Raw genomic sequence first — 19,887 nt, forward strand, 5'->3', positions numbered from 1 at the left:
TTGAAGCAAGCCCGGAAAAGATAAACGCCATCATAGCCATGGACTCTCCAAGGACGATCAAGAATGTTCAGAAGCTCACAGGCTGCATGGCAGCTTTGAATCGATTCATCTCCCGACTTGGAGAAAGGGGACTACCGTTCTTTCAATTGCTCAAGCTCCACAACAAGTTCCAGTGGACCGAGGAGGCAAACCAAGCGCTGCAAGATCTCAAGCACCATTTGCAGTCACCGCCCATCTTGATGGCTCCCTAACCAGGAGAGAATCTGCTACTCTACATCACCGCGACTACTCATGTCGTCAGCACGGCTATTGTGGTGGAACGCCAGGAGGAAGGCAACGCCTTCGGGGTGCAGCGACCAGTCTATTTCATTAGCAAAGTCCTCTCTGAATCCAAGGTTCGTTACCTGATGATTTAGAAATTACTTTACGGTATACTCATCACTTCCAGGAAGCTTCGCCACTATTTCGATGCATGCAATATCCTGGTGGTCTCCGACTTCCCATTGGCGGATATCCTCCACAATTGGGATGCTACCGGGCGCATCTCCAATTGGGCCATGGAGCTGGGAGACCTCACACTTGACTTCAAGCCCTGGACAACCATCAAGTCGCAAGCACTAGTCGATTTCATGGTGGAGTGGCAAAAAAACCAAGTGGAAGCCCCAACCAACCAACCAGAGAATTGGGTCATATACTTTGACGGCTCACTCAAGCTCGGTGGCAGTGGCGCGGGAGTACTTTTCACTAGCCCGAGAGGAGAACAGTACGTGTTTCAAATATTATTCGAGGTCTCTAACAACGAAGACGAGTACGAGGTATTATTGCACAGGCTACACCTGGCAGTCTCCCTAGGCATCAAGCGACTACTCATCTACGGTGACTCCTTACTGGTGGTTCAACAAGTCAACAAGGAGTGGGACATCAACAAGGACACCATGGACGCCTATGTTACGGAAATACACAAGCTCAAGAATAAGTTCTCGGGATTGGAAATTCACCATGTGATTCATGACAACAATGTGGGTGCGGATGTGCTCTCCAAACTGGGTTCTGATCGAGCTAATGTCCCACCGGGAGTTTTTGTTCAGAGTTGCATCATGCTTCCATCAGAGCACCACACTCAAGTTCCATCGCTCAGGGTTCCAAGGAATCTGACCGAGAGGTCTTGATGATCGAGGTCAACTGGATGGTGGCCTTCATCGACTACATCCAGGAGCACAAATTACCCCCTGTCATCGACCCAAAAAGCACTGAAGCTACTTGCATCCTACGGTGCAGCAAAGGGTATGTTCTAGTTGGGGGTAACCTGTATAAGCGTGGATTAGCATCAGGCATACTCATGAAGTGTGTCAGCACGGAAGAGGGCAAAGAGATACTCCAAGAGATTCATGAAGGCATGTGCGGGAACCACGTGTATTCTCGCACACTAGTCAGCAAGGCGTTTCAATCTGGTTTCTATTGGCCGACTGCTTTGGCAGATGCCAAAGCACTTATTTCCCGGTGTACCAACTACCAGTTCTTTAGCAAACAGCCCCATATTCTGGCTCATAATCTCGTCACTATACCACCCTCATGGCCGTTTGCATGCTGGGGCCTGGACAAGATAAGGCCCTTAACAACTGCGCCAGGAGGTTTCACACACATGTTGGTGGCCATCGACAAGTTTACTAAGTAGATCGAGTACAAGCCAATCGCAACGCTCTCGGCGGATCGAGTGGTTACTTTCATCTGCGATATCTTACATCATTTTGGCTTCTCCAACACCATCATTACAGATTTGAGATCCAATTTCTATGAACGCAGTTCCATTGAAGTCAAATATATTTCAGTGGCTCACCCACGGGCCAATGGCCAGGTTGAGCGCGCCAACAGCTTGATTCTTGATGGATTGAAGAAAAGACTCTATGATGAGAACAGCAAAAAGGGTGGCAAGTGATTCGTTGAGATCTCATCAGTAGTCTGGGGGCTTTGCACACAACCAAGCAAAGCCACAAGATAGTCACCTTTCTTTCTCGTATATGAGTCTAAAGCTATATTACAACCTGACATGATGTGGAAGTCTTCACGACTAGAGATGTTTGAATAACGCGAGGCTGACACTGCAAGACTTCTCGAGCTTGACTCAGCTGAGGAAATCTGATGCAATGTATTGTTCTAGTCGGCCCGCTACTTACAAGGAGTTCGTCGTTACCACGACAGGAACGTTCAACAACGCTCTTTCAACGCTGGAGATATGGTTCTTCGATGAATCCAGGATGATACCGGGCTACACAAGCTTAACTCATGATGGGAAGGATCTTTTATTGTGCACAAGGTTACAAGCCCTGGATCTTATCGCTTACAGTACCCAGATGGCCAGGAGGTACCAAATTCTTAGAATATTGAGCATCTACGTTGTTTTCATCCTTGATCAGCTGGGGACATCTTCTATTGGTGCATGGAGATTGATACTTCCAGTACAACTCTGTTTTACTAGTTCACGACTGGTATTACGCGCAACTTTGCCGAAGGGGCCTCGCTCCCATATTTCCAGTACCTAATTATTAGTTTCCGACTAGTCTCTTAGGTTACTGATGAGGCCTTGTGCTCATACTTCCAGTACAACTCCATTTTACTAGTTTACGACTAGTATTATGCGCAAGTTTGCTGAAGGAGCCTCGCTCTCATACTTCCAGTTACTAGTTTTTGACTAGTATCTTGGGTTACTGAAGGGGCCTTGCGCTCATATTTTCCAGTACAATGCCATTTTACTGGTTTACGACTGGTATTACAAGCAAGTTTGCAGAAGGGGCCTCGCTCCCATGGCAAGAAATTTACTAGTTTACGACTAGTTCTACACATGTTCAACTACTTCGACTACTTTTCTTGACTCCAATCCTAGTCGGGACCGACTACGACTAGATGGCTTCATCGACTGTTCAAGTACCAGCGGCTACTTGCTCGATGCCTGGGCTCGGAGGCTAACGCCACTGACTGTTATGTATACTCTATGATCCTCATCTGGCCCCTTGGCTCAGGGGCTCAATGCACAAGGCACTCAGCGTGCTTAAAGGGACAGCTCTCATATTTCAACACTAGATGCTGTAAAATTACTCGACAATATCCGATTCAAGAGGCTTTTTAAGATTTATCTTGGGTAGATGTTTGTTAACCATTATTTCTGGGATTTTATTCCAAAATAAGGGTTTTTTTCATATTATTACCTAGAGGTCTTATTCAGCCATTGACTCAGGGAACAAAGATTGATTTGAGAGGTAATTTCGGGCGTTTGTTGGAGAAGTAATTTGTTTAACCATTTTTTTAGGGAATTTATCCCGACAAAAGAGGTTTTTAAATTTACTGAGCCAATTTGCCCATGTTCATTATCAAATCTTTGACGCCATATATTGCAAGCCACGATTCTTTGGATCCTTCATTCCGAATCTTGGGGATTTGGATTAAAGACTCGGAGGCTGCGGGACATGTGTCATCAGCGACTTATTTTTCAAATCTGCTGGAAGATAAGGATAGAAGACTCAAGCCTTGACAACTACTCGGGGCATGAGCACCTCATAGCCTCAACGCAGCCAAGGAAGTACTCCGAGGACACCTTCAAGATGAAGTTTGGGAGAACTCGAAGACGCCTTCAGAAGTACTCGGACGCCTGCAGTACTCGGCTACGAAGAGCTCGGGGGCTTGTCAGACCCAGGTACACGGGACTGTACATGTGGCATACTTCTTCTAGGATACGGGATGGGACATGGCCCACGCCCTACATCTGTTGTAACTATTCGTAGTGCAGTAGGACTACTCGTACAGTAGTGAAACTAGTCGGACATGATAGAAAACTACCCGAGAAGTACTCGGGTAGGACTCCTGGTCTTGTACCTGACTAGGACTTCCATGTAAATCTGTCCCCCAGACTATATAAGGGTGGACAGGGACCCCCTCGGGGACAATCATCATCAAAGGCAATACAAACCACACAGAACGTAGGGTATTACACTCTCGGCGGTCCGAACCTGTCTAAACCTTGTGTTCCTTACACCTTCGAGTTCCTGATCTCGGCCACACCCTACCTACAAACTCACCACCTCAGGGGTATCCCTCGGTGGGCGTGGCGGTAAAACACCGATACTATCCATTTGAGCAAATACTGAATGGGAAAAAAGAAAAATATAGTAAGTGTATACAGGTATTTGGTTGCTGTGTCATAAAGTATCCCCGCAGTTGAACAATTTAGATCTTATGATACTTTACACATTATCAAGAAAGCAGTTCAGAAAGAATTATACAAACAAAATTTGGATCAGGTCATGCAAATTGTACTATAAAGTCAAGGGTAATTCCATTATGTTCCAATATTTGGTACAGAACAAGGGAACAACCTTCTAGGTATTTGACCATTAAATTAACGCACCTGCTCTTCCATTGAAGAATAAATATATTGTATCTGCAAAAACACAAATCACTGGACCTCTACAGCCACAGACATAGATGAGTTTCTTAAATATTTCTGAAGAAGTAAGGTAGTTATTGATCTCTGAAGTTATTTGTGAGAAGTATCATCCTTCTTCTTTTCTGATAGTAGGAATTGATCTTGTGAGAATCTGAGTTCCATATTTATATAAGAAATTATTGTAGAAGGACAATATATATCTTAAAAAATTTGAGTGAAGATCCCCATTCCGTACTGATACTTGACAAGATGAATCAAGCATAAATAAAAAAAAATCCCTAGTGTTTGGTACTAAACACCTTACAGAGGAGGTGTGTGCGCAATTACCTATAAAGTGCTTCTCAGGAACTTGCACAAATATCTGGATAGAAGGGAAGAGATAACAACTCCAACGATTCATTGCTATCCAAATTAAGGTCTAATATCAAAAAAGAGACAATATTGGATACCAGTAGTTACCACAATAGGAGGTAGCCGTCACCATGCTGATACTGTATTCAAGAGGGCATGGGTAGAAAGACAAAAACAGGATGATGAAGCGCAACATCCTTTGATCTGTACTCAATGGCACCTTGTTAGTTGGGTGTAATTAATGCAGAGAAGACGAGAGAAGGAGTTAGATCGAAATAAAATCCAGGAAAAAAGTTACTAGGGACTCCGTGAATGACCATTGTTGACGTAGGTCATTAATCACTTGGAACCATGCCATGTTCTGCACGCCGAGATGTGGAGAGAGATATCACAGAGCAGGGGAAATCAATGGGCGCCCCATAATATTCAGTTTCAAGGGAGAAGTAGGATCGATCTACTAGCTAAGTAGGTGGGCGATGCAACTTACTAGAGGGAGCTCAGCCAGGACGCGCTGTATCCACATCACGATCCTAGGCAGTGTGCCATTCGATCTGATTTGCGGCAGCGGAGGTAGTAGATGCACGGAGAAGGCGTCGGAGGATGAGGAAATTGTTGTGCAGATTTAGGGAATAACAAACAAAAAGTCAGGAACTGGTTTAATGAATACAGAAGAGGTGAAGGGCGATCTGGAAGTTGGCTCCTCATTTTCCTCGGGCGTGGTTATCGTGGTTCAGCTTTATTATGTGTTGTTAGCGGAAAGAGCCTTCAACGCTATAGAGATCCGTTACAAGCTATGCGTAGCAAGAGGGGGGTTTATGTTGTAGTGGTTTAGAAATTGGGCGACATCGGACAGCAACACATATTGACATATATTTAGTAGCATATGGGACAGCAAGACATGTTGATGTATATTTGGGCGCCATCATGGTTGAGTGGCTATTAAAAAGCCAACAATCATATCATCGATTGTGGAAATCTTCATGCCGGCCATACATATGGTGTTCTTATGCATAGGCAGAATATGGTATTACCTAGATATCATTGACATTGAATTCTTTGCTCTAATCAAGAACGAGAAACTAAAACACAATTGTTTCTGCGCTGCTGCTTTGTTCAACACTAGTAATTCCTAGAGCATCTGCAAGCATTTTTCCCATCAAGTTGAGCTGATGGCCTCAACCACTTCAATAATGATCTCATTGGGGCATTCCACATGGAAATCACCATTATATTGAGTAATTGTCTAAGAATTATTTATCTTATTTATTTACCATTTCTTCCTTTTTTTCCCTTTCTTAATCTACATTTTTCTTTCTTTTAACATCAGTTAACCAGTAGGGACTTGCTCCCCTCCTATTTTCTCAAGAAAGAAGAAAAAGACTTGAAATCTATGTATTAATGTCAAGATCTTATGGATTATCCCAACAATGATTTGATCATGTGTATAATTGCAATGTGTATGAATCTTAAATTTGATCCACTATTGCGATCTACCTCTCCTTTTTAATAAAATGTACTGTAACTCTGTAAGCAACTCTACCTACCTAACGATATATAGATTATAGATACAAATTTGGGCCATTAGATTAATATTTGAAAGTTCTGTGATATGATCGCTTTTTCTCTAAGATAAGCGAAACCGTGCCATAGTTTTGAAACACATGAGAAGTGCAATATAAGAGAGGCACTTTTACAAAAAGCATGAATAATAAATACAAATAGTTAAGTAAGATATGAAATGGAATTCCTTACATGCTACAAGAATATAAAAGTGACATCACTATATCATCATAGTATAAGATGAGATATAATATTTTGCATGTCTCATCTTAAACTAATAGTCAAATCTGTCGCATTGTTCCAGTGTATCATACCCACCATCAAATATGAAAATCTTTAGATTTTCCCTTCCATTACTTGATCGAGTGTATACAGCTAGACTCAATACTTTATTATCACACTTAACAAAGATATCACGATTATGTCCCTATAAATGAGTATGTTCTGTAGAATATTATAAATGGCACTGTCACCTGAAAGGTATTGCTCAAGAATCGTTATCACACAATAGTGCAAAAAAGAAAGAAAAAAAGGGCTAAAATGGGATTCGCTCTTTCATTGTATTCTTGTTTCTTGGGCTTGCATTTGCGGTACTGTATTGTCTTTGATGTTCTGATTGGACTATTTCAAGTGTTTTTCTAAAATCTTTGTACCTAGTTTATTAGCCCTATTCCAAAAGCTTCACTCTATTAGTTGTTGTTTCCTCTGATTCCTGACATTTCCTATTATTCCACTATGTATGTATATTGACCATAAAGCGCGATGATTTCAGGTCAAGGCCTATCCTAGAAGCACAAACGGAGGGCTTTACAGACCTGTAAGTCGATAGAATTACTCTATTTGTATTGGTGCATACTATGAAGGCGCAAATGTTTGATTTTTCTATTGTTGTATTATTTACTAATTTCACGTACAAATTTGTTACATAGGACGGTGGTGAAGGTTCTGTCCCCATAGAAGGTAATGAATCTACTATGCTGTCTACAGGCGCTCTCTGTTTTCTGCGAGGAACTGTCTACTGGCTCTTTGGAAAAGTTTCATTTGTTATCAAGAAAAAACTTCAAATTTACTTTCAAAAAAAATAAGGCCGCTTTCGACAAAAACATCTCTAACCAACTCAATCAGTGATGGTATTCACATTGCACATGTAGCATCTAGAAGTAGATAGGCATGGAATAGGTCCGCTTGGATTTAAATTTGTTTCTCAAACATTTGGTTTGGCACATAATGGAATCTAAACCCAAATAAGGGTTACATTTATAGCGTATTTGAATGCCTAATATAGGAAAGTTACTTCTCATTTTGCATATTACTCCCCTCTCATCCCGTGCATGAAAAGAATGTCCAGATAAATGTGACTACCGTTGCCGGGTGCATCGCCCAAGAAGCTGTGCCTTGTTCTCTGCAAGTATTGCTGCAAGAGGTGCCTGTGTGTGCCATCTGGCACAACCGGTAACAAGGGAGAGTGCCCCTGCTACAGAAGCATCAATGTTTGCCCCTAGAAATGAGTGAAATGATTGGAAGCCACGTACCATCTGGTGCACAATGATCTCGGCGTCATTGCATATAAATTCTCAGAGTTCTTATCCTCAACATGGGTCAATCTTTAGTCTTTGTTGCAATGTTGTTTGTTATGTTTCATATGATGGATGCTATAATACTAATTTGTATGGAGCTCCCATTTTCAGCGTTGTGCAGCGTGGGTCCAATAATTTGATCAATACACTCTGCACTTTTTCCTTCCATTGTGAAACCAGAGCATGTAAAGTAGTAGGATTGGTTCTCAGTTTTTACTTTTTTTAATAATGCCAAATTAAATTTAAGCACATATACAAAAAAAAACTCATCAAATATGAACTGGTCAACTCAATAAAGAAAAAGGGGAAGTTGATTTCGCTGCCCAAGTGAAACCCTTTTAAATCGTCTACCTATGGAATGAGTCCATTGCAAAGTTCAAGAAACCTTTTTTAAATATAAATTTTGCAATGCAATGCTAGTGGAGGCTTTACAGACGTGACATAAGCTTCAAGATATCAATTTGCAAGATTTAGTATTTTAAGTCTTGTATATACGTGCACCAAGCTCCATATCTTGCAATAAGATGAAACAGTTTTGAAGTACTGAAAAACAAAATGTACTGATAAAATTTAAAACATTCCGTACAAAACTTAACACAAAATTACAAAGCGAGGGCGATCATACTGCTCTCCCCACAATCTGATTACACAAACATTTTATTCCGGAAGAAACTGACAGCCACATCCATACTTCATGCGTAAAGGCATGCTTTTGCTTCTTTCTGAGGTTTGGCCAACATGGAGAAACATCCCCGACAAGTACTAGGCCGCTGAAACTAAATTATACAAAGAACCAACTGAGAAATCATTAGCGTTTTAAAAAGAATCTCAGAATATAAAGTTGCATGTTTGCTAATCTCACCGCTGCAATCAAGCCTCGTTCATATGCTCGCCAGCTCGGTGATACTGGTAGTCTCCTTCCTCATATGCCTCACCTTCCTCAGGCCCTTCAGGTTCAGCATTGTTAGGCAGCACCTGATAGTTGGTTTCCATTTTACTGTACGAGTCAGCACGATAGTACTCATGGTCATGCCTCTTTGAGTGCTCAGTTTCATGACCACGTCCATCTTGACCATAACCATATGCCTCATGACCTTTGTGTTGCTCATAATGGCCATGGCCATAATCCTGCCCGTAGCTGGACAGATTTTTGTCATGCTTTGGCCCACCATTGCCATAGTCTGCATCCCTCTCATGCATGTGGCCACGGTCCCGCTCGTGACTGGTACGCTCATAATCTCTTTCACCACGATCCCTGCCCCTCTCACGATGGCGATCATGAGAGCGGGCGCGGTCCCTTTCTCTATCATTGTCCCGACCGCGATCCCTGTCCCTATCCCTGTCTCTGTCACGACGATCACGGTCACGGTCACGGCCATGCTCTCTTTCCCGGTCTTTCCCTCTCTCCCTGTCCCGAGTCCTCTCACGGTCTCTATGGTGGTGCTTCTCTTCTCGTGAATCACGATCACGAGTCCGGTCATGTGAACGTTCACGGGGTCTCTCATCACGTTCTCTTTCCCGTACCCTTTCACGAGACTTCTCCCGATCCCTGTAGTGAAAAGTTACACAAAGAAGCAACTAAGCATCAAAGACACCAATTCAACAATCCCTTCTATTTGACATGGCTTACCTTTCAGCACGCCTATCATCCCTCCTAGGCTCTTCTGATCTGGGGCGCCCCCCATGCTGTTGCTCCCTGATAACAAGAAACACACAATTGTTAACACGACAGCCAGATATCATACTAGCAAAATAAAAGGGCGACAAATAATACCCAAAGGCCCTCAAAATTTTCAACATCAACATTGAGATGTCAATGCAACAGATGGTATGAAGGGCCTCACTACAGACAAGCACAAAATATAAAAGGAGCAGAAAAACATACCAGCAAACAAAGTGCCAGAATAAGCATTACTGACAGGATGTCTAGTGTCTCTTTCTAAAAGATCAAACAACTTTTTATATAGGTGATCAAAATGAGAATATGAATGTACCTAGCAGAATCCTTTTTGTCAGTATCTGCACCACCCATCCTGCTTGATCCCAGTCCACCACCCAATCTCCTGGGACGCCAATTTGGAACAGTTCTACCACGCTCAACATCAACTAATACCCTTTTATTGTCCACTTTTCTCCCATCTGCTTGCTTGTACGCATCTGGTTATGAGGAGAGCAAAATGTAAGTTAATGAGGAGAAAATGTAAGTTATGAGGAGAGCAAAACTCTACCAAGTGGAAAACATGCAACAAACAAAAAAAAACCTTACTTTTCATGTCACGTGTGTGCATGTACTCTATGAAAGCATATCCTCTAGGTTTACTTGTATCCTTCTCCGTTACAAGCCGAACCTGCAAAGATCAAATAAATCAAGGAAACTTTAATAAGAAAGCTCCACTGAACTTGAGAATATGATATGTTAGTTGTCATTTTGTTTGTTGTTTGTCTATTTTTAGCATATTCTACACTGCACGACAGACAGGCATAAAGCCTAAAACAGCCGTGCTAACCTTGCATATGTAGAGCTTCCACACGAGGAGTGAAATCCAGCACAGATCAACACAGTTGGAGGAAAAAGCGCTGTCTGGCCGATTGGCATATGTTGGGAAATACATTGGATATCCCCTTACCAGGGAACTTATACTAAAGAAAAAGGGTGTACGATAGCACTAAATACTATACCAAGTCGCCCTCCACCGGTGAAATTTGTTCAGCCTTCATATTCCAAACGAACAAAACAAAATTACAGAAATTAAGGTGATAAATACCAAGTGAGTGACGTATACCCTTGTGCACAAAATTGATGAATCCTCAACTCTAGGAGTTGAGAGATGCACTTAGCATTGTATTGTGTTGTCACTTCCTCCATATAGAAGCAGAATTTGGTGGTGCCACTAGCTTTAACAGATCAACGAAAGTAACTACAAATGCTATACTCACCAGTGAACCTACCTAATTAAGCCCAGAATGTAGAAATTCCTGCTTGCAGACAAGCTGATTTTTAAAAAAATACAAAGTGATCTATGATCGCTTGTGCCACAGTCAGCATTTTCCAAGCTTGTTTACCCCAGTCAATCAATATGGGAAATGCAAGTTTGTGGAATGAGAACCAACTCAACCTTTTACTACCTTTGTTTGGAGAAATGGTTTGCTCTTCTCCTCAAGAGATTTCTCAACAACAAAAAAGAATTATACTAGGAAATAGAGCACCTGGGCCACACACAGGTGCAGCCAAAGTTACCTGTTTGTGCACATTTGTGTTCCCAATAATGCCTTGTAATTGGTTGTACAAACCATGCAGACATTGAACTGGCTTACCAAAGATTCAGAGCAAAATACTAACTAATTTACCACGAAGCATACATGTACACCTATCCCATCTAACCCCCGAAAGGTATGAAGATGGCTTACAAAGAGAAGAGATTGTGTGGACCTTCTATCTCACAGAGATGATTGATATTTCCTTAGAGCACAACACAACTGACAAGAGTACATACAGACGCCCCTTTCCCCACCAAATTCTTTTCTTGTCTGATGTTTTTATACCCAAAACAATCTAAGATTTGACATCAATGTGTTTTAACTGTTTAAACTATTGCAAATATTTTATGCCATAATTAATTTCATATTATTATAATCTTAGGAAAACGAAGTGCATAAAGTATCCATAAAAGGTTAACAGGAAAGTATTTAAGAGCAAACAATGTGTTCTTCCATGTGCGAAACAGAGCAAAAAGTCATTGACTCCGAAAACTAGAGTTCAAGTAAAATACTAATACCATGTTTACCAAACAATGACTGATAATACAAAAATGTGCTACCCAATTTTCATTAAAAAAAAACATCTGCATGAAAATTTTCAGAACCCACAAAGAAAAGAAATAAGTGCAGCTTTCAGGAGATTCTAGGTCTGAAATGGCGGAACAGAGAAACATAATGACCCCAGATGTCCCAAACACTTTTTGGAGGAACATAAAGGGCGCCATATACTAGTGAGGCAACTTTTCCCCACAGTTTTGGCCAATGATGGTTTGCATTTTAAAATGACTGAAAAACCTTACCAAAGTGCAATAACTTCACCTGTACAGTAATTTACCACATGTACTTACCCTCTTAATAGGCCCATAAGCTTCGAACTCCCGTTTGATCTTGTGCTCAGACGTCTCGTAGCTCTGCAACAATTTGGCACAAAGCCACTTAGCATTGTACAACAAAGATAACTTGCCATCTAACAATTTTCATGAGTAAAGAATGTGTCAATTAGTAGCAAAATAACTTACAAGTCTTGCAACAAAGAGTGTTTTGTATGGGTCACCAGTGGCATTGGGATCACTTTGCGGGTCATCTACATAAAACCAAATCAGTTACTGCATCCATTATTTTGAAAGAAACAAGGAGCACCATGCCTTAAGAAAAAACTTACACTTCTGAAGCTCTTCTGCAACCTTAGCTGCACCTTGCTCAAGCTTATTATTGCGAATCCTAGCCTTCTTTTCAGCCTGTATACAGAGCATATAATACTGAGATAGGAGATAAATAATGATACAATATGCCTCCAAAATGCATTAAGATATAATCCAATGAATATTAACATGGGCAGAATTTGAGTAGCTGAAGCATGTGCCTTCACACGTTCAGAAACATGATAACATTTCTCAAAACATTGAGACATAGTTACCAAACTGGAACAAACTCAAATTGGGGACGTTTTTGTAGTAGAAACAACTATCAACGTTTACATGTAGGAATGCCCCTAAATATCACGTTCTCCCTTAGTGATTTGTATTTACAAGTAGGTTTTGGAAGCTATTCTTTCAACCAGATACATTCTTTGTAATCAAAAACTCCACACACCATAACAGACTCAGGCTACCTCAGAAACCCAGTCTAACAGATCTGTAAAAATTAATCCCAAGTACATCAATAACGTACACAGCTGCGTTGAGGTCACTCAGAGCACCGGAAAAAGAAAATCATGGCAACATGAACAAGCAATAGAGAAAAAGAGAGCATACCCTTGTCTCACACGTGGGCACGGGTGGAGCATATTCCGGATCCCCAGGCTCGGCAAATTGCGACACAAACTGCGCCATCCCTGCAGCCAAATCAACAGCCACAACATCCATGAGTCGGTCAGTGAGCATATACCTTCGGAACATCTACTAGGACAAACCCTTCAAAACATCTATATAGTAGAGAAAATGATGAAAGAAGATAAGCCCCAGATTCGACGGATTCACCTGTGTATGCCGGCAATTTGCGCTTCTCGAGCGGGGGCTTGTACTCGAGCGGCGGCCGCGGCTCAAAGAGCTTGAGCAGGTTGGGCGTGAGCCCCGTCGGGTGGATCTGCCCCATCTGCGAGCGAAGCGAAACCAAAGCTCGGATCAAGCAGCTAGGGTTAGGGTTTAGCGCGGGGGGAGAGGAGGGGATCGGTGATTTACGAGCTTGAGCTGCTGGACGTTGGGGCGCTGCCCCTGGCCCCTGGGCCGGGAGTCCGGGTTGCCCCGCATCTGCCCCGCGCCGTGGCCGTAGTCGCCCATCGTCGATGCCGGCGAAGAAGGCGGCGGCGGCGGCTCGAGAGAGGGAGAAGTGCGAGGCAAGCTCGGGAGAGGGAAGGCCCTCTTAGTTGCGGTGGATGCGGGGGCCGGGGACAGGGGACTAGGTCAGGACTCGATGCCGCGCGCGGGGCCCACGCGGCAGCGTCCGAGTCGATGTCCCCCTTGCTGCCGGCCCGCAGCTTCTGCTTGAGCTTGGCAGGGGCACTTTCTTTCTCGTAGCGGCAGAGCCAAAGCATCTCTCGGTGCAGATAAACTGAGCTGAGGGTGCGTTCGTTTCCGGGTAGCTAAAGTTCGGAGGGGTCACATCAAAAATAATCTTATCATTTAGAAGTATTAAATAAAGTCTAATTACAAAACTAATTGCAGAATCCTAGTGCTAATTCGCGAGACGAATCTAATGAGGTATATTAGTCCATGATTAGCGAATAATTACTGTAGCATCACTATGGCAAATTATAGATTAATTAGGCTCATTAAATTTGTCTCGCGAATTAGCACACAGCTGTGCAAAAAATTTTATAAACGGATTTTATTTAATACTTCTAAATAGCAAGATTCTTTTTGATGTGATGGGTCTAAAGTTTAGAGCGTGGGAAACGAACAGGCCCTGAGATCCCATTTAGACCACCGACAACAAATTTTAATCCAGACTAAACTTTAGATAACTAAAATCCCATTGGATCTTCTAGAATTAAATAGTCCGAACTAAACAGTTTTAGATGACTAAACTTTAATCCATATATGTAGCATAATTCATGACAAAAAGGATATTTTTACAATTCACTTGTTCATTTAGTCAAAATTAGGTAGATTTTAAAGACTAATGGACTAAACTTTAGTTGGGGTAAATTTTAGTCTATATTTAGTCCACATGTTTGGATCACCTAGTGGACTGAACTTTTAGCCAAAAGTTTAGTCCAGAGATCCAAACATGGTCTAACTAAACTTTAGCCAGGACATATATAGACATATCAAAATATTCTTTTTGCCATGAATTATGCTGCTATTGTGCCTGATGCACATAGTGAGGGGTAGTTTGACCGTTTTACAATTCACTTGTTGTTTAGTCAAGATTAGGTGGAGTTTGAAGACTAATGCACTAAATTTTAGTTGGGGTAAACTTTAGTCTACATTTTAGTTCACATGTTTGGATCACCTAGTGGATTGAATTTTTGGCTAAAAGTTTAGTCCATGGATCCAAACATGTTCTAAATATTAGGTGATTAAACTTTACTTCATATATGTTTGGATCTATGGATAAAAATTTAGATAGGACACGTAGTAGAAACATAGAAATATCATTTTAGCCGTTAGATTCTGCTACTGTTATGCCTGCATGCGTATAGTTAGGTGTAGTTTGGTTTTTATGCAGTTCACATGTTGCTTTAATCCAAATTAGATGGATTTTGAGAACTAATGAGCTAAATTTTAGTTTAGGTGGAACTAAACTTTAGTCTACATTTTAGTCCAATATTTAAATCACCTAATGGACTAAACTTTACACCGATAATTTAGTCCATGGATCCACCATGGATCCAAACGGCATATGAGAAAGGTCCTACATCGACATGGATTGAAAATTGGTTAGCAGGTTTGCCAACAATCAGATGATCAACGAAAGTATGAAATAGAAAATCTTAGTCACACGATACCACAACCATCTATACTATAAAGGATGAAAAGATTGAAAATCTTTCTCATCAAGATTAGACCTATCTCTCTTCTCACATAGGACCTATTTGTAAGGGCCAAGGGGCTACAGAAGTGTGGAGAATATCTCAAACCCACTTTTTAGAAAAGGCAAAATAGATGTTTTGATCCCTCGACTTTATCCATAGGTTAAGTTTACCCCTCAACTTTTAAATCAGCCAATCTAGCCCTTCAATTTTTATTTTTTGATCAAACTTGTCCTTACGCTGAGGAGGTGTTCAATGCTGGAATAAAACTAACACGAAAAGTTATTTTAACTCAGGGGCTTCTTCTTTCCGTCCTCATTTTTTACCGGGACTATGAGCATCCTTGTGGCACTATGAAGTTCACCCTGGCATCAATAGAGGTGTAGAGGGACTCGAGTGGCAGATCGAGCAAGCGAGCTAGCAGTGCAGCAGCTGACTGTTCATTTCTCTCCATTCCGAGCTTCGCAGCAGTCGGCTCTCCTTACCCTTCTCCAAGAAAGCAAGCAAAGGAATAAATATAAAGCACGAGCATGCATGTAGCTGCCTCCTTCCTTCCCAAGTCCCAAGCAAGCTGCGGCTTCCCACTTATATGCTCCAATTTATCTCGGCAAGCTAGCCCACCACCACCAGCGTGTCGATCCCCCTACAGCTCCTCCATACAAGTAAGAATAGAGTGATGTAGAAATTGAGGAAGGGAAGAAGTAGCGGGTGAATAGCTAGCGTGCGAGCTCCCACTACAAGAAAATAGTATATTTTCGTTGGCCAGAAGCCGACGAAAATAGGCCAAATGCCGTTGAAAATAGGCCAATCGACGAAAATAGGCCGACGAAATAAAGTCGACGAAACTAGGCCTTTTTTTCGTCGGTTGCCGACGAAAATAATAGTATTTTCGTCGGCTATATTGACCGACGAAAATATGTCCACGTTTTCATCGGCCCAGGTGGCCGACGAAAATAGGACAATTATTTTCGTCGGCCATTAAAGCCGACGAAAATAACATAAGTATTTTCGTCGGCTTTAATGGCCGACGAAAATACTTATTTGTGTACAGTATTTTCGTCGGCCACCTGGCCGACGAAAATACTTTGATCAACGGCTTCACGAGCTCCCCGCCGGCGGTACCACGCTACCTGGTGGATCTGTCCGACGGCTGCTGCTCAGTTCCAAAGGAGTTGCACTAGCTTAGATTTGATGATAGAAAATAGGATAATAGAACCTGACAATACTCAAAACTTACGTCAGTGTTCAAGTGCGCTACCTCCAGGTTGTTGGAAGGCATAGAGACTAGCTGGATCAGGATAACCTTGCTGCTACCAAAAAAAATGAAATAATAGACAACCACACAGTTTAGCTTTATACAGCATCAAAAGATCCAGGTACAAAGAGTACACAAGAAAAGTATCACCATCAACCTGAGAGGTCCTAGGATGCTGTTGCAATGATGGATTTGTAAAATCCCTGAAGATGAAAAAAGGAATTAGAGGCAAGTTGCTTTCATGATCCAAAGAAAATTAATATCATCACAGAAGAAAGACCCAGCTGCTAACTTAAGTTACATGCTAGCTTGTAAGATCTAAGATGACACTACTTAATTTGTTGCTGCAAGTTACTTTAGTTTTAGGAGAAAGCTATATATATATATATATATATGTATGTATGTATGTATGTATGTATGTTGATGCATGAGAGAGACAAAACAAGATACGTACATACTTGTGGTAGAATTCAGATTTGACACTGCCCATCTAGGTGAAGTAATTGCAAGTCTCAATGGGCAAGCAGATGGTCCCTGATCACATTTAGTGCACAAAGAAAACCAACTCCCGATTTTATGTTATTCCCCCACCCCCAAGGCCACATTCATGATGCACAAATCATTTCTTTTCCTTTCAAATGCTTTAATGCTTCCATGGAAAATTGAACAAGTGTTAAAGTATGTATGCAATAGGATTTCAATGGAAAATAATACAAATTTGCAAACTAAGAAATATGAGAACATGCAAACTTCACAAGTCAATGGTAGATTTCTTTTTGTTCAAAACATGCAAATTTCAGATGGCATATTGATCGTTAGATGAGAGCAAAAAGCAATGCTAGCGGCTAGCACACTCTGCAGCGATTGAAACTAAGAAATATGAGATACCAGCTGAACTTAAATCAAACTTCATCTGCATATGCTGTATCTGTGATTAAAGGCAAGGCAATGATAACTGCATGTTTAATTCATATATGCAAAAGCATCCAGTAACTACATGAGTTGCCTAAGCTGGACCTCATTAACACCAGGTGGGCCCCAATACATAAGTTGCCTAAGCTTTTTATCACCAGCCAAAACAATTTTAGTCAGTTAAGTGGCTTGATGTAATGATTATTTCAAAAACTACTATTTACTTAGACAGTAAAGCCAGCCAGCACTCCTGCTACTACACCCATGAAGTCTGGGTCATAGCCAAAGTAGTCCTTGATGAAAGTCCTGACTTGCTTATCGGGTTGACCGGGCACCTTGATAAAATCCTCCACATCACCATACTGAGAAACAATCAGTCCATAAACCGTCCATGCCACCGGACAAATCCAGTAGTACCATATCCACCATTTTGGGATTTTCTGAACAAGACAGTGTTTGAGTTAATTCACATAGATTCAGTGCACGGTGGTTTTACAGTCCTTGAAAGTTACTTTAAGAAAGCGAACCAGTGACCTACCGATCTCGGGATGATGAACCCTGAGAAGAGATTAAAGAGAGAGTAGAAGGCAGCGGCAAATATGGAAGCGACCTGAGGGTTCGGTGTTATGGCGACACTCATCATACCATAGTAAGTAAAATAGAGGAAGGTGAGGAATGAAATATAGAAGAACCAGAAGAATTTTGCTGGTGTCCACTGGAAAGACATCATTGAGTACACAATAAGACTATATATAACAGTCTCGACGAACACATATGGTATCTCCACAACAACCTGAACAAAGAAAAGACCGATTAATCTTTCAAATGCTATCAGAATCAGACTTGAACATCATATCAAATTATTTTTTCTCTCCTTTACACCACATTTTAACAATGTACATCATACTTGGCATCACCTATAATGCATGTTTTGAGTTCATTTGAATTGCTAGTCAATATAACTGACCTGTGAGAGAGCATAGGGTATAGCTGAGTACATTCCAGCTGCACGCTCTCTGTAAAGGACAGTCCTCTCCACAGCAATAATAGGTTGAGCAGTTACACAATTTTCAAAACCAACAAATGCGACAGCAAAATACAATGATCCGATGATGATCAAAAGATCTGTTGAACTCTTTCTGCACCAAATAAGACACAGTTAAGGATCCTGTACACCAAACGATAGTATTATTTATCTTTTACTATAGAACACCTTGCACTTGCGCTATTTGTTCAAAAGATTGCCAAAAACATGTTTACATAAGTCTTTAACTTGTTCTTATCTTGGTTCACATGGGACTACATTTGTACAGCATAATCACAAAGTTAGTAGCTACCTCCCAACTACTAACAAGACTCCACAATCACAAAGTTAGTAGCATACAGAAATTGAAAGATGAACATACAGAAATAAGTACCTTCAGAACTGAAAGATCATTATCCAAATTAGTTCCTGATTCATCCAAACCCCTAAAAGTTCATGACATTAGCATGTTGCACCATAATTACAGGCATAAAAGTGTAAGTAGAGGAGGAGGACAATACTTACTTCCAACAGATTCTATTCTTCAACTTCTTTTTCTATCAAACCAATTCCTTCAAGGACATATCTAATAAGCACCAAAATGGCGCGGGGCAGAGGGGCGCGGGGCGGCGGCGGCGGGGCCGAGCCGCGCGCGGGCCGCGCGGGGTGGGGGCGGCGGCGGCCGCGGGGGGTGGGGGGGGGGCGTGGAGCCGCGCGAGGCGGCGGCTGCGGGGCCGTGCCGCGCGGGGCAGAGGGGCGCCGGGGCAGAGGGGTGGCCGCCGCGGGGGCCGCGCGGGGGGGTGGGGGGGGGCGTGGAGCCGCGCGAGGCGGTGGCGGCGGCGGGGGCGGGGGCCGCGGGGCCGAGGCGGCGGCGGGGCCGAGCCGCGCGGGGCAGAGAGGCGCGGGGGCAAAGGGGCGGCGTGGAGCCGCGTGAGGCGGCGGCGGCGGCAGCGGGGGCCCGGGGGGGCCGCGCGGGGCGGCGGAGCGCTGGGCGGGGGCGGTGGCGGCGGGGGATCGGGCGCGGGGATGTGCTGTGCGGGACTGAAATATCCAAACCCTATCATTAGGCGTTAACTAGGGTCCATTTATTTTCGTCGGCCCATTGGGCCGACGAAAAAAAAATTCTATTTTCGTGGGCCTAGAGCAAGCCAACGAAAATATGATACTGTTTTCGTCGGCCTGCACAGGCCGACGAAAATAAATGATAATTTCGACGGCTTTTGTTGGCCGACGAAATAAGTGAGTTATTTTCGTCGGCTTTTTTTTAGCCGACGAAATTATATATGGCCGACGAAATTGAGCAGTTTTGGTGTAGTGTCCTGAGGGGTTTTTGGGATGGTGGGAGCGTGGTAGAGGCAGATTTATCGTAGAGGTAAACGTCTACTTCACTCTTTTCAGTTGCAGAGATAGAGATTAATTGGGGCAGCGTTGCTTAGACAAAACTACCCCAACCCGGGTCCCAATCCTATTCTTTCTCATTTCTTCTTCTTCGCATAATCCCGCCGCCTCATGTCCACTGGAGGAGCTTCTGCGCCACCG

General features: G+C 42.5%; 2 protein-coding genes across 3 annotated transcripts; both read right to left on the reverse strand.

Annotated features, from left to right (window-relative positions):
• Positions 1 to 8,418: 8,418 nt before the first annotated feature.
• Positions 8,419 to 13,555, reverse strand: LOC112874295 (U1 small nuclear ribonucleoprotein 70 kDa). Of its 2 annotated transcripts, none has more exons than XM_025937540.1 (11): positions 13,365 to 13,555; positions 13,164 to 13,278; positions 12,939 to 13,018; positions 12,347 to 12,422; positions 12,204 to 12,268; positions 12,033 to 12,095; positions 10,193 to 10,274; positions 9,921 to 10,083; positions 9,557 to 9,622; positions 8,789 to 9,475; positions 8,419 to 8,696 (listed from the first exon to the last, which is right to left on the reverse strand). In XM_025937540.1, the coding sequence occupies exons 1-10, from the start codon at positions 13,461 to 13,463 to the stop codon at positions 8,797 to 8,799; spliced, it is 1,488 nt and encodes a 495-aa protein (XP_025793325.1). In that variant the 5' UTR covers positions 13,464 to 13,555; the 3' UTR covers positions 8,419 to 8,696; positions 8,789 to 8,796. The 2 variants fall into 2 exon arrangements, with proteins under 2 accessions (XP_025793325.1, XP_025793324.1); XM_025937539.1 differs by having other exon boundaries at positions 8,419 to 8,702; positions 13,365 to 13,554.
• A 3,993-nt stretch (positions 13,556 to 17,548) lies between these two features.
• LOC112873117 (ABC transporter G family member 38-like) lies at positions 17,549 to 18,432 on the reverse strand (the record flags this gene model as incomplete). Its single annotated transcript, XM_025936139.1, has 3 exons — positions 17,549 to 17,764; positions 17,863 to 18,117; positions 18,292 to 18,432. Coding segments are annotated over 3 exons (612 nt in total), but the record flags the coding sequence as incomplete, so codon positions are not given.
• Positions 18,433 to 19,887: the final 1,455 nt, after the last annotated feature.

This window comes from Panicum hallii, chromosome 9, assembly GCF_002211085.1.
Source record: "Panicum hallii strain FIL2 chromosome 9, PHallii_v3.1, whole genome shotgun sequence".
Taxonomy (NCBI): Eukaryota; Viridiplantae; Streptophyta; class Magnoliopsida; order Poales; family Poaceae; genus Panicum; species Panicum hallii.

Bases quoted from the DNA above. Each gene is read 5' to 3' on its own strand.
- LOC112874295 (XM_025937540.1), bottom strand. From the start codon at position 13,463: ATGGGCGACTACGGCCACGGCGCGGGGCAGATGCGGGGCAACCCGGAC. The intron at 12,423-12,938 runs GTATGCTCTCTT...CTCTGTATACAG, and splicing joins TGCCCACGTGTGAGACAAGG to GCTGAAAAGAAGGCTAGGAT. The intron at 12,269-12,346 runs GTAAGTTTTTTC...GGTTTTATGTAG, and splicing joins TGCAGAAGAGCTTCAGAAGT to ATGACCCGCAAAGTGATCCC.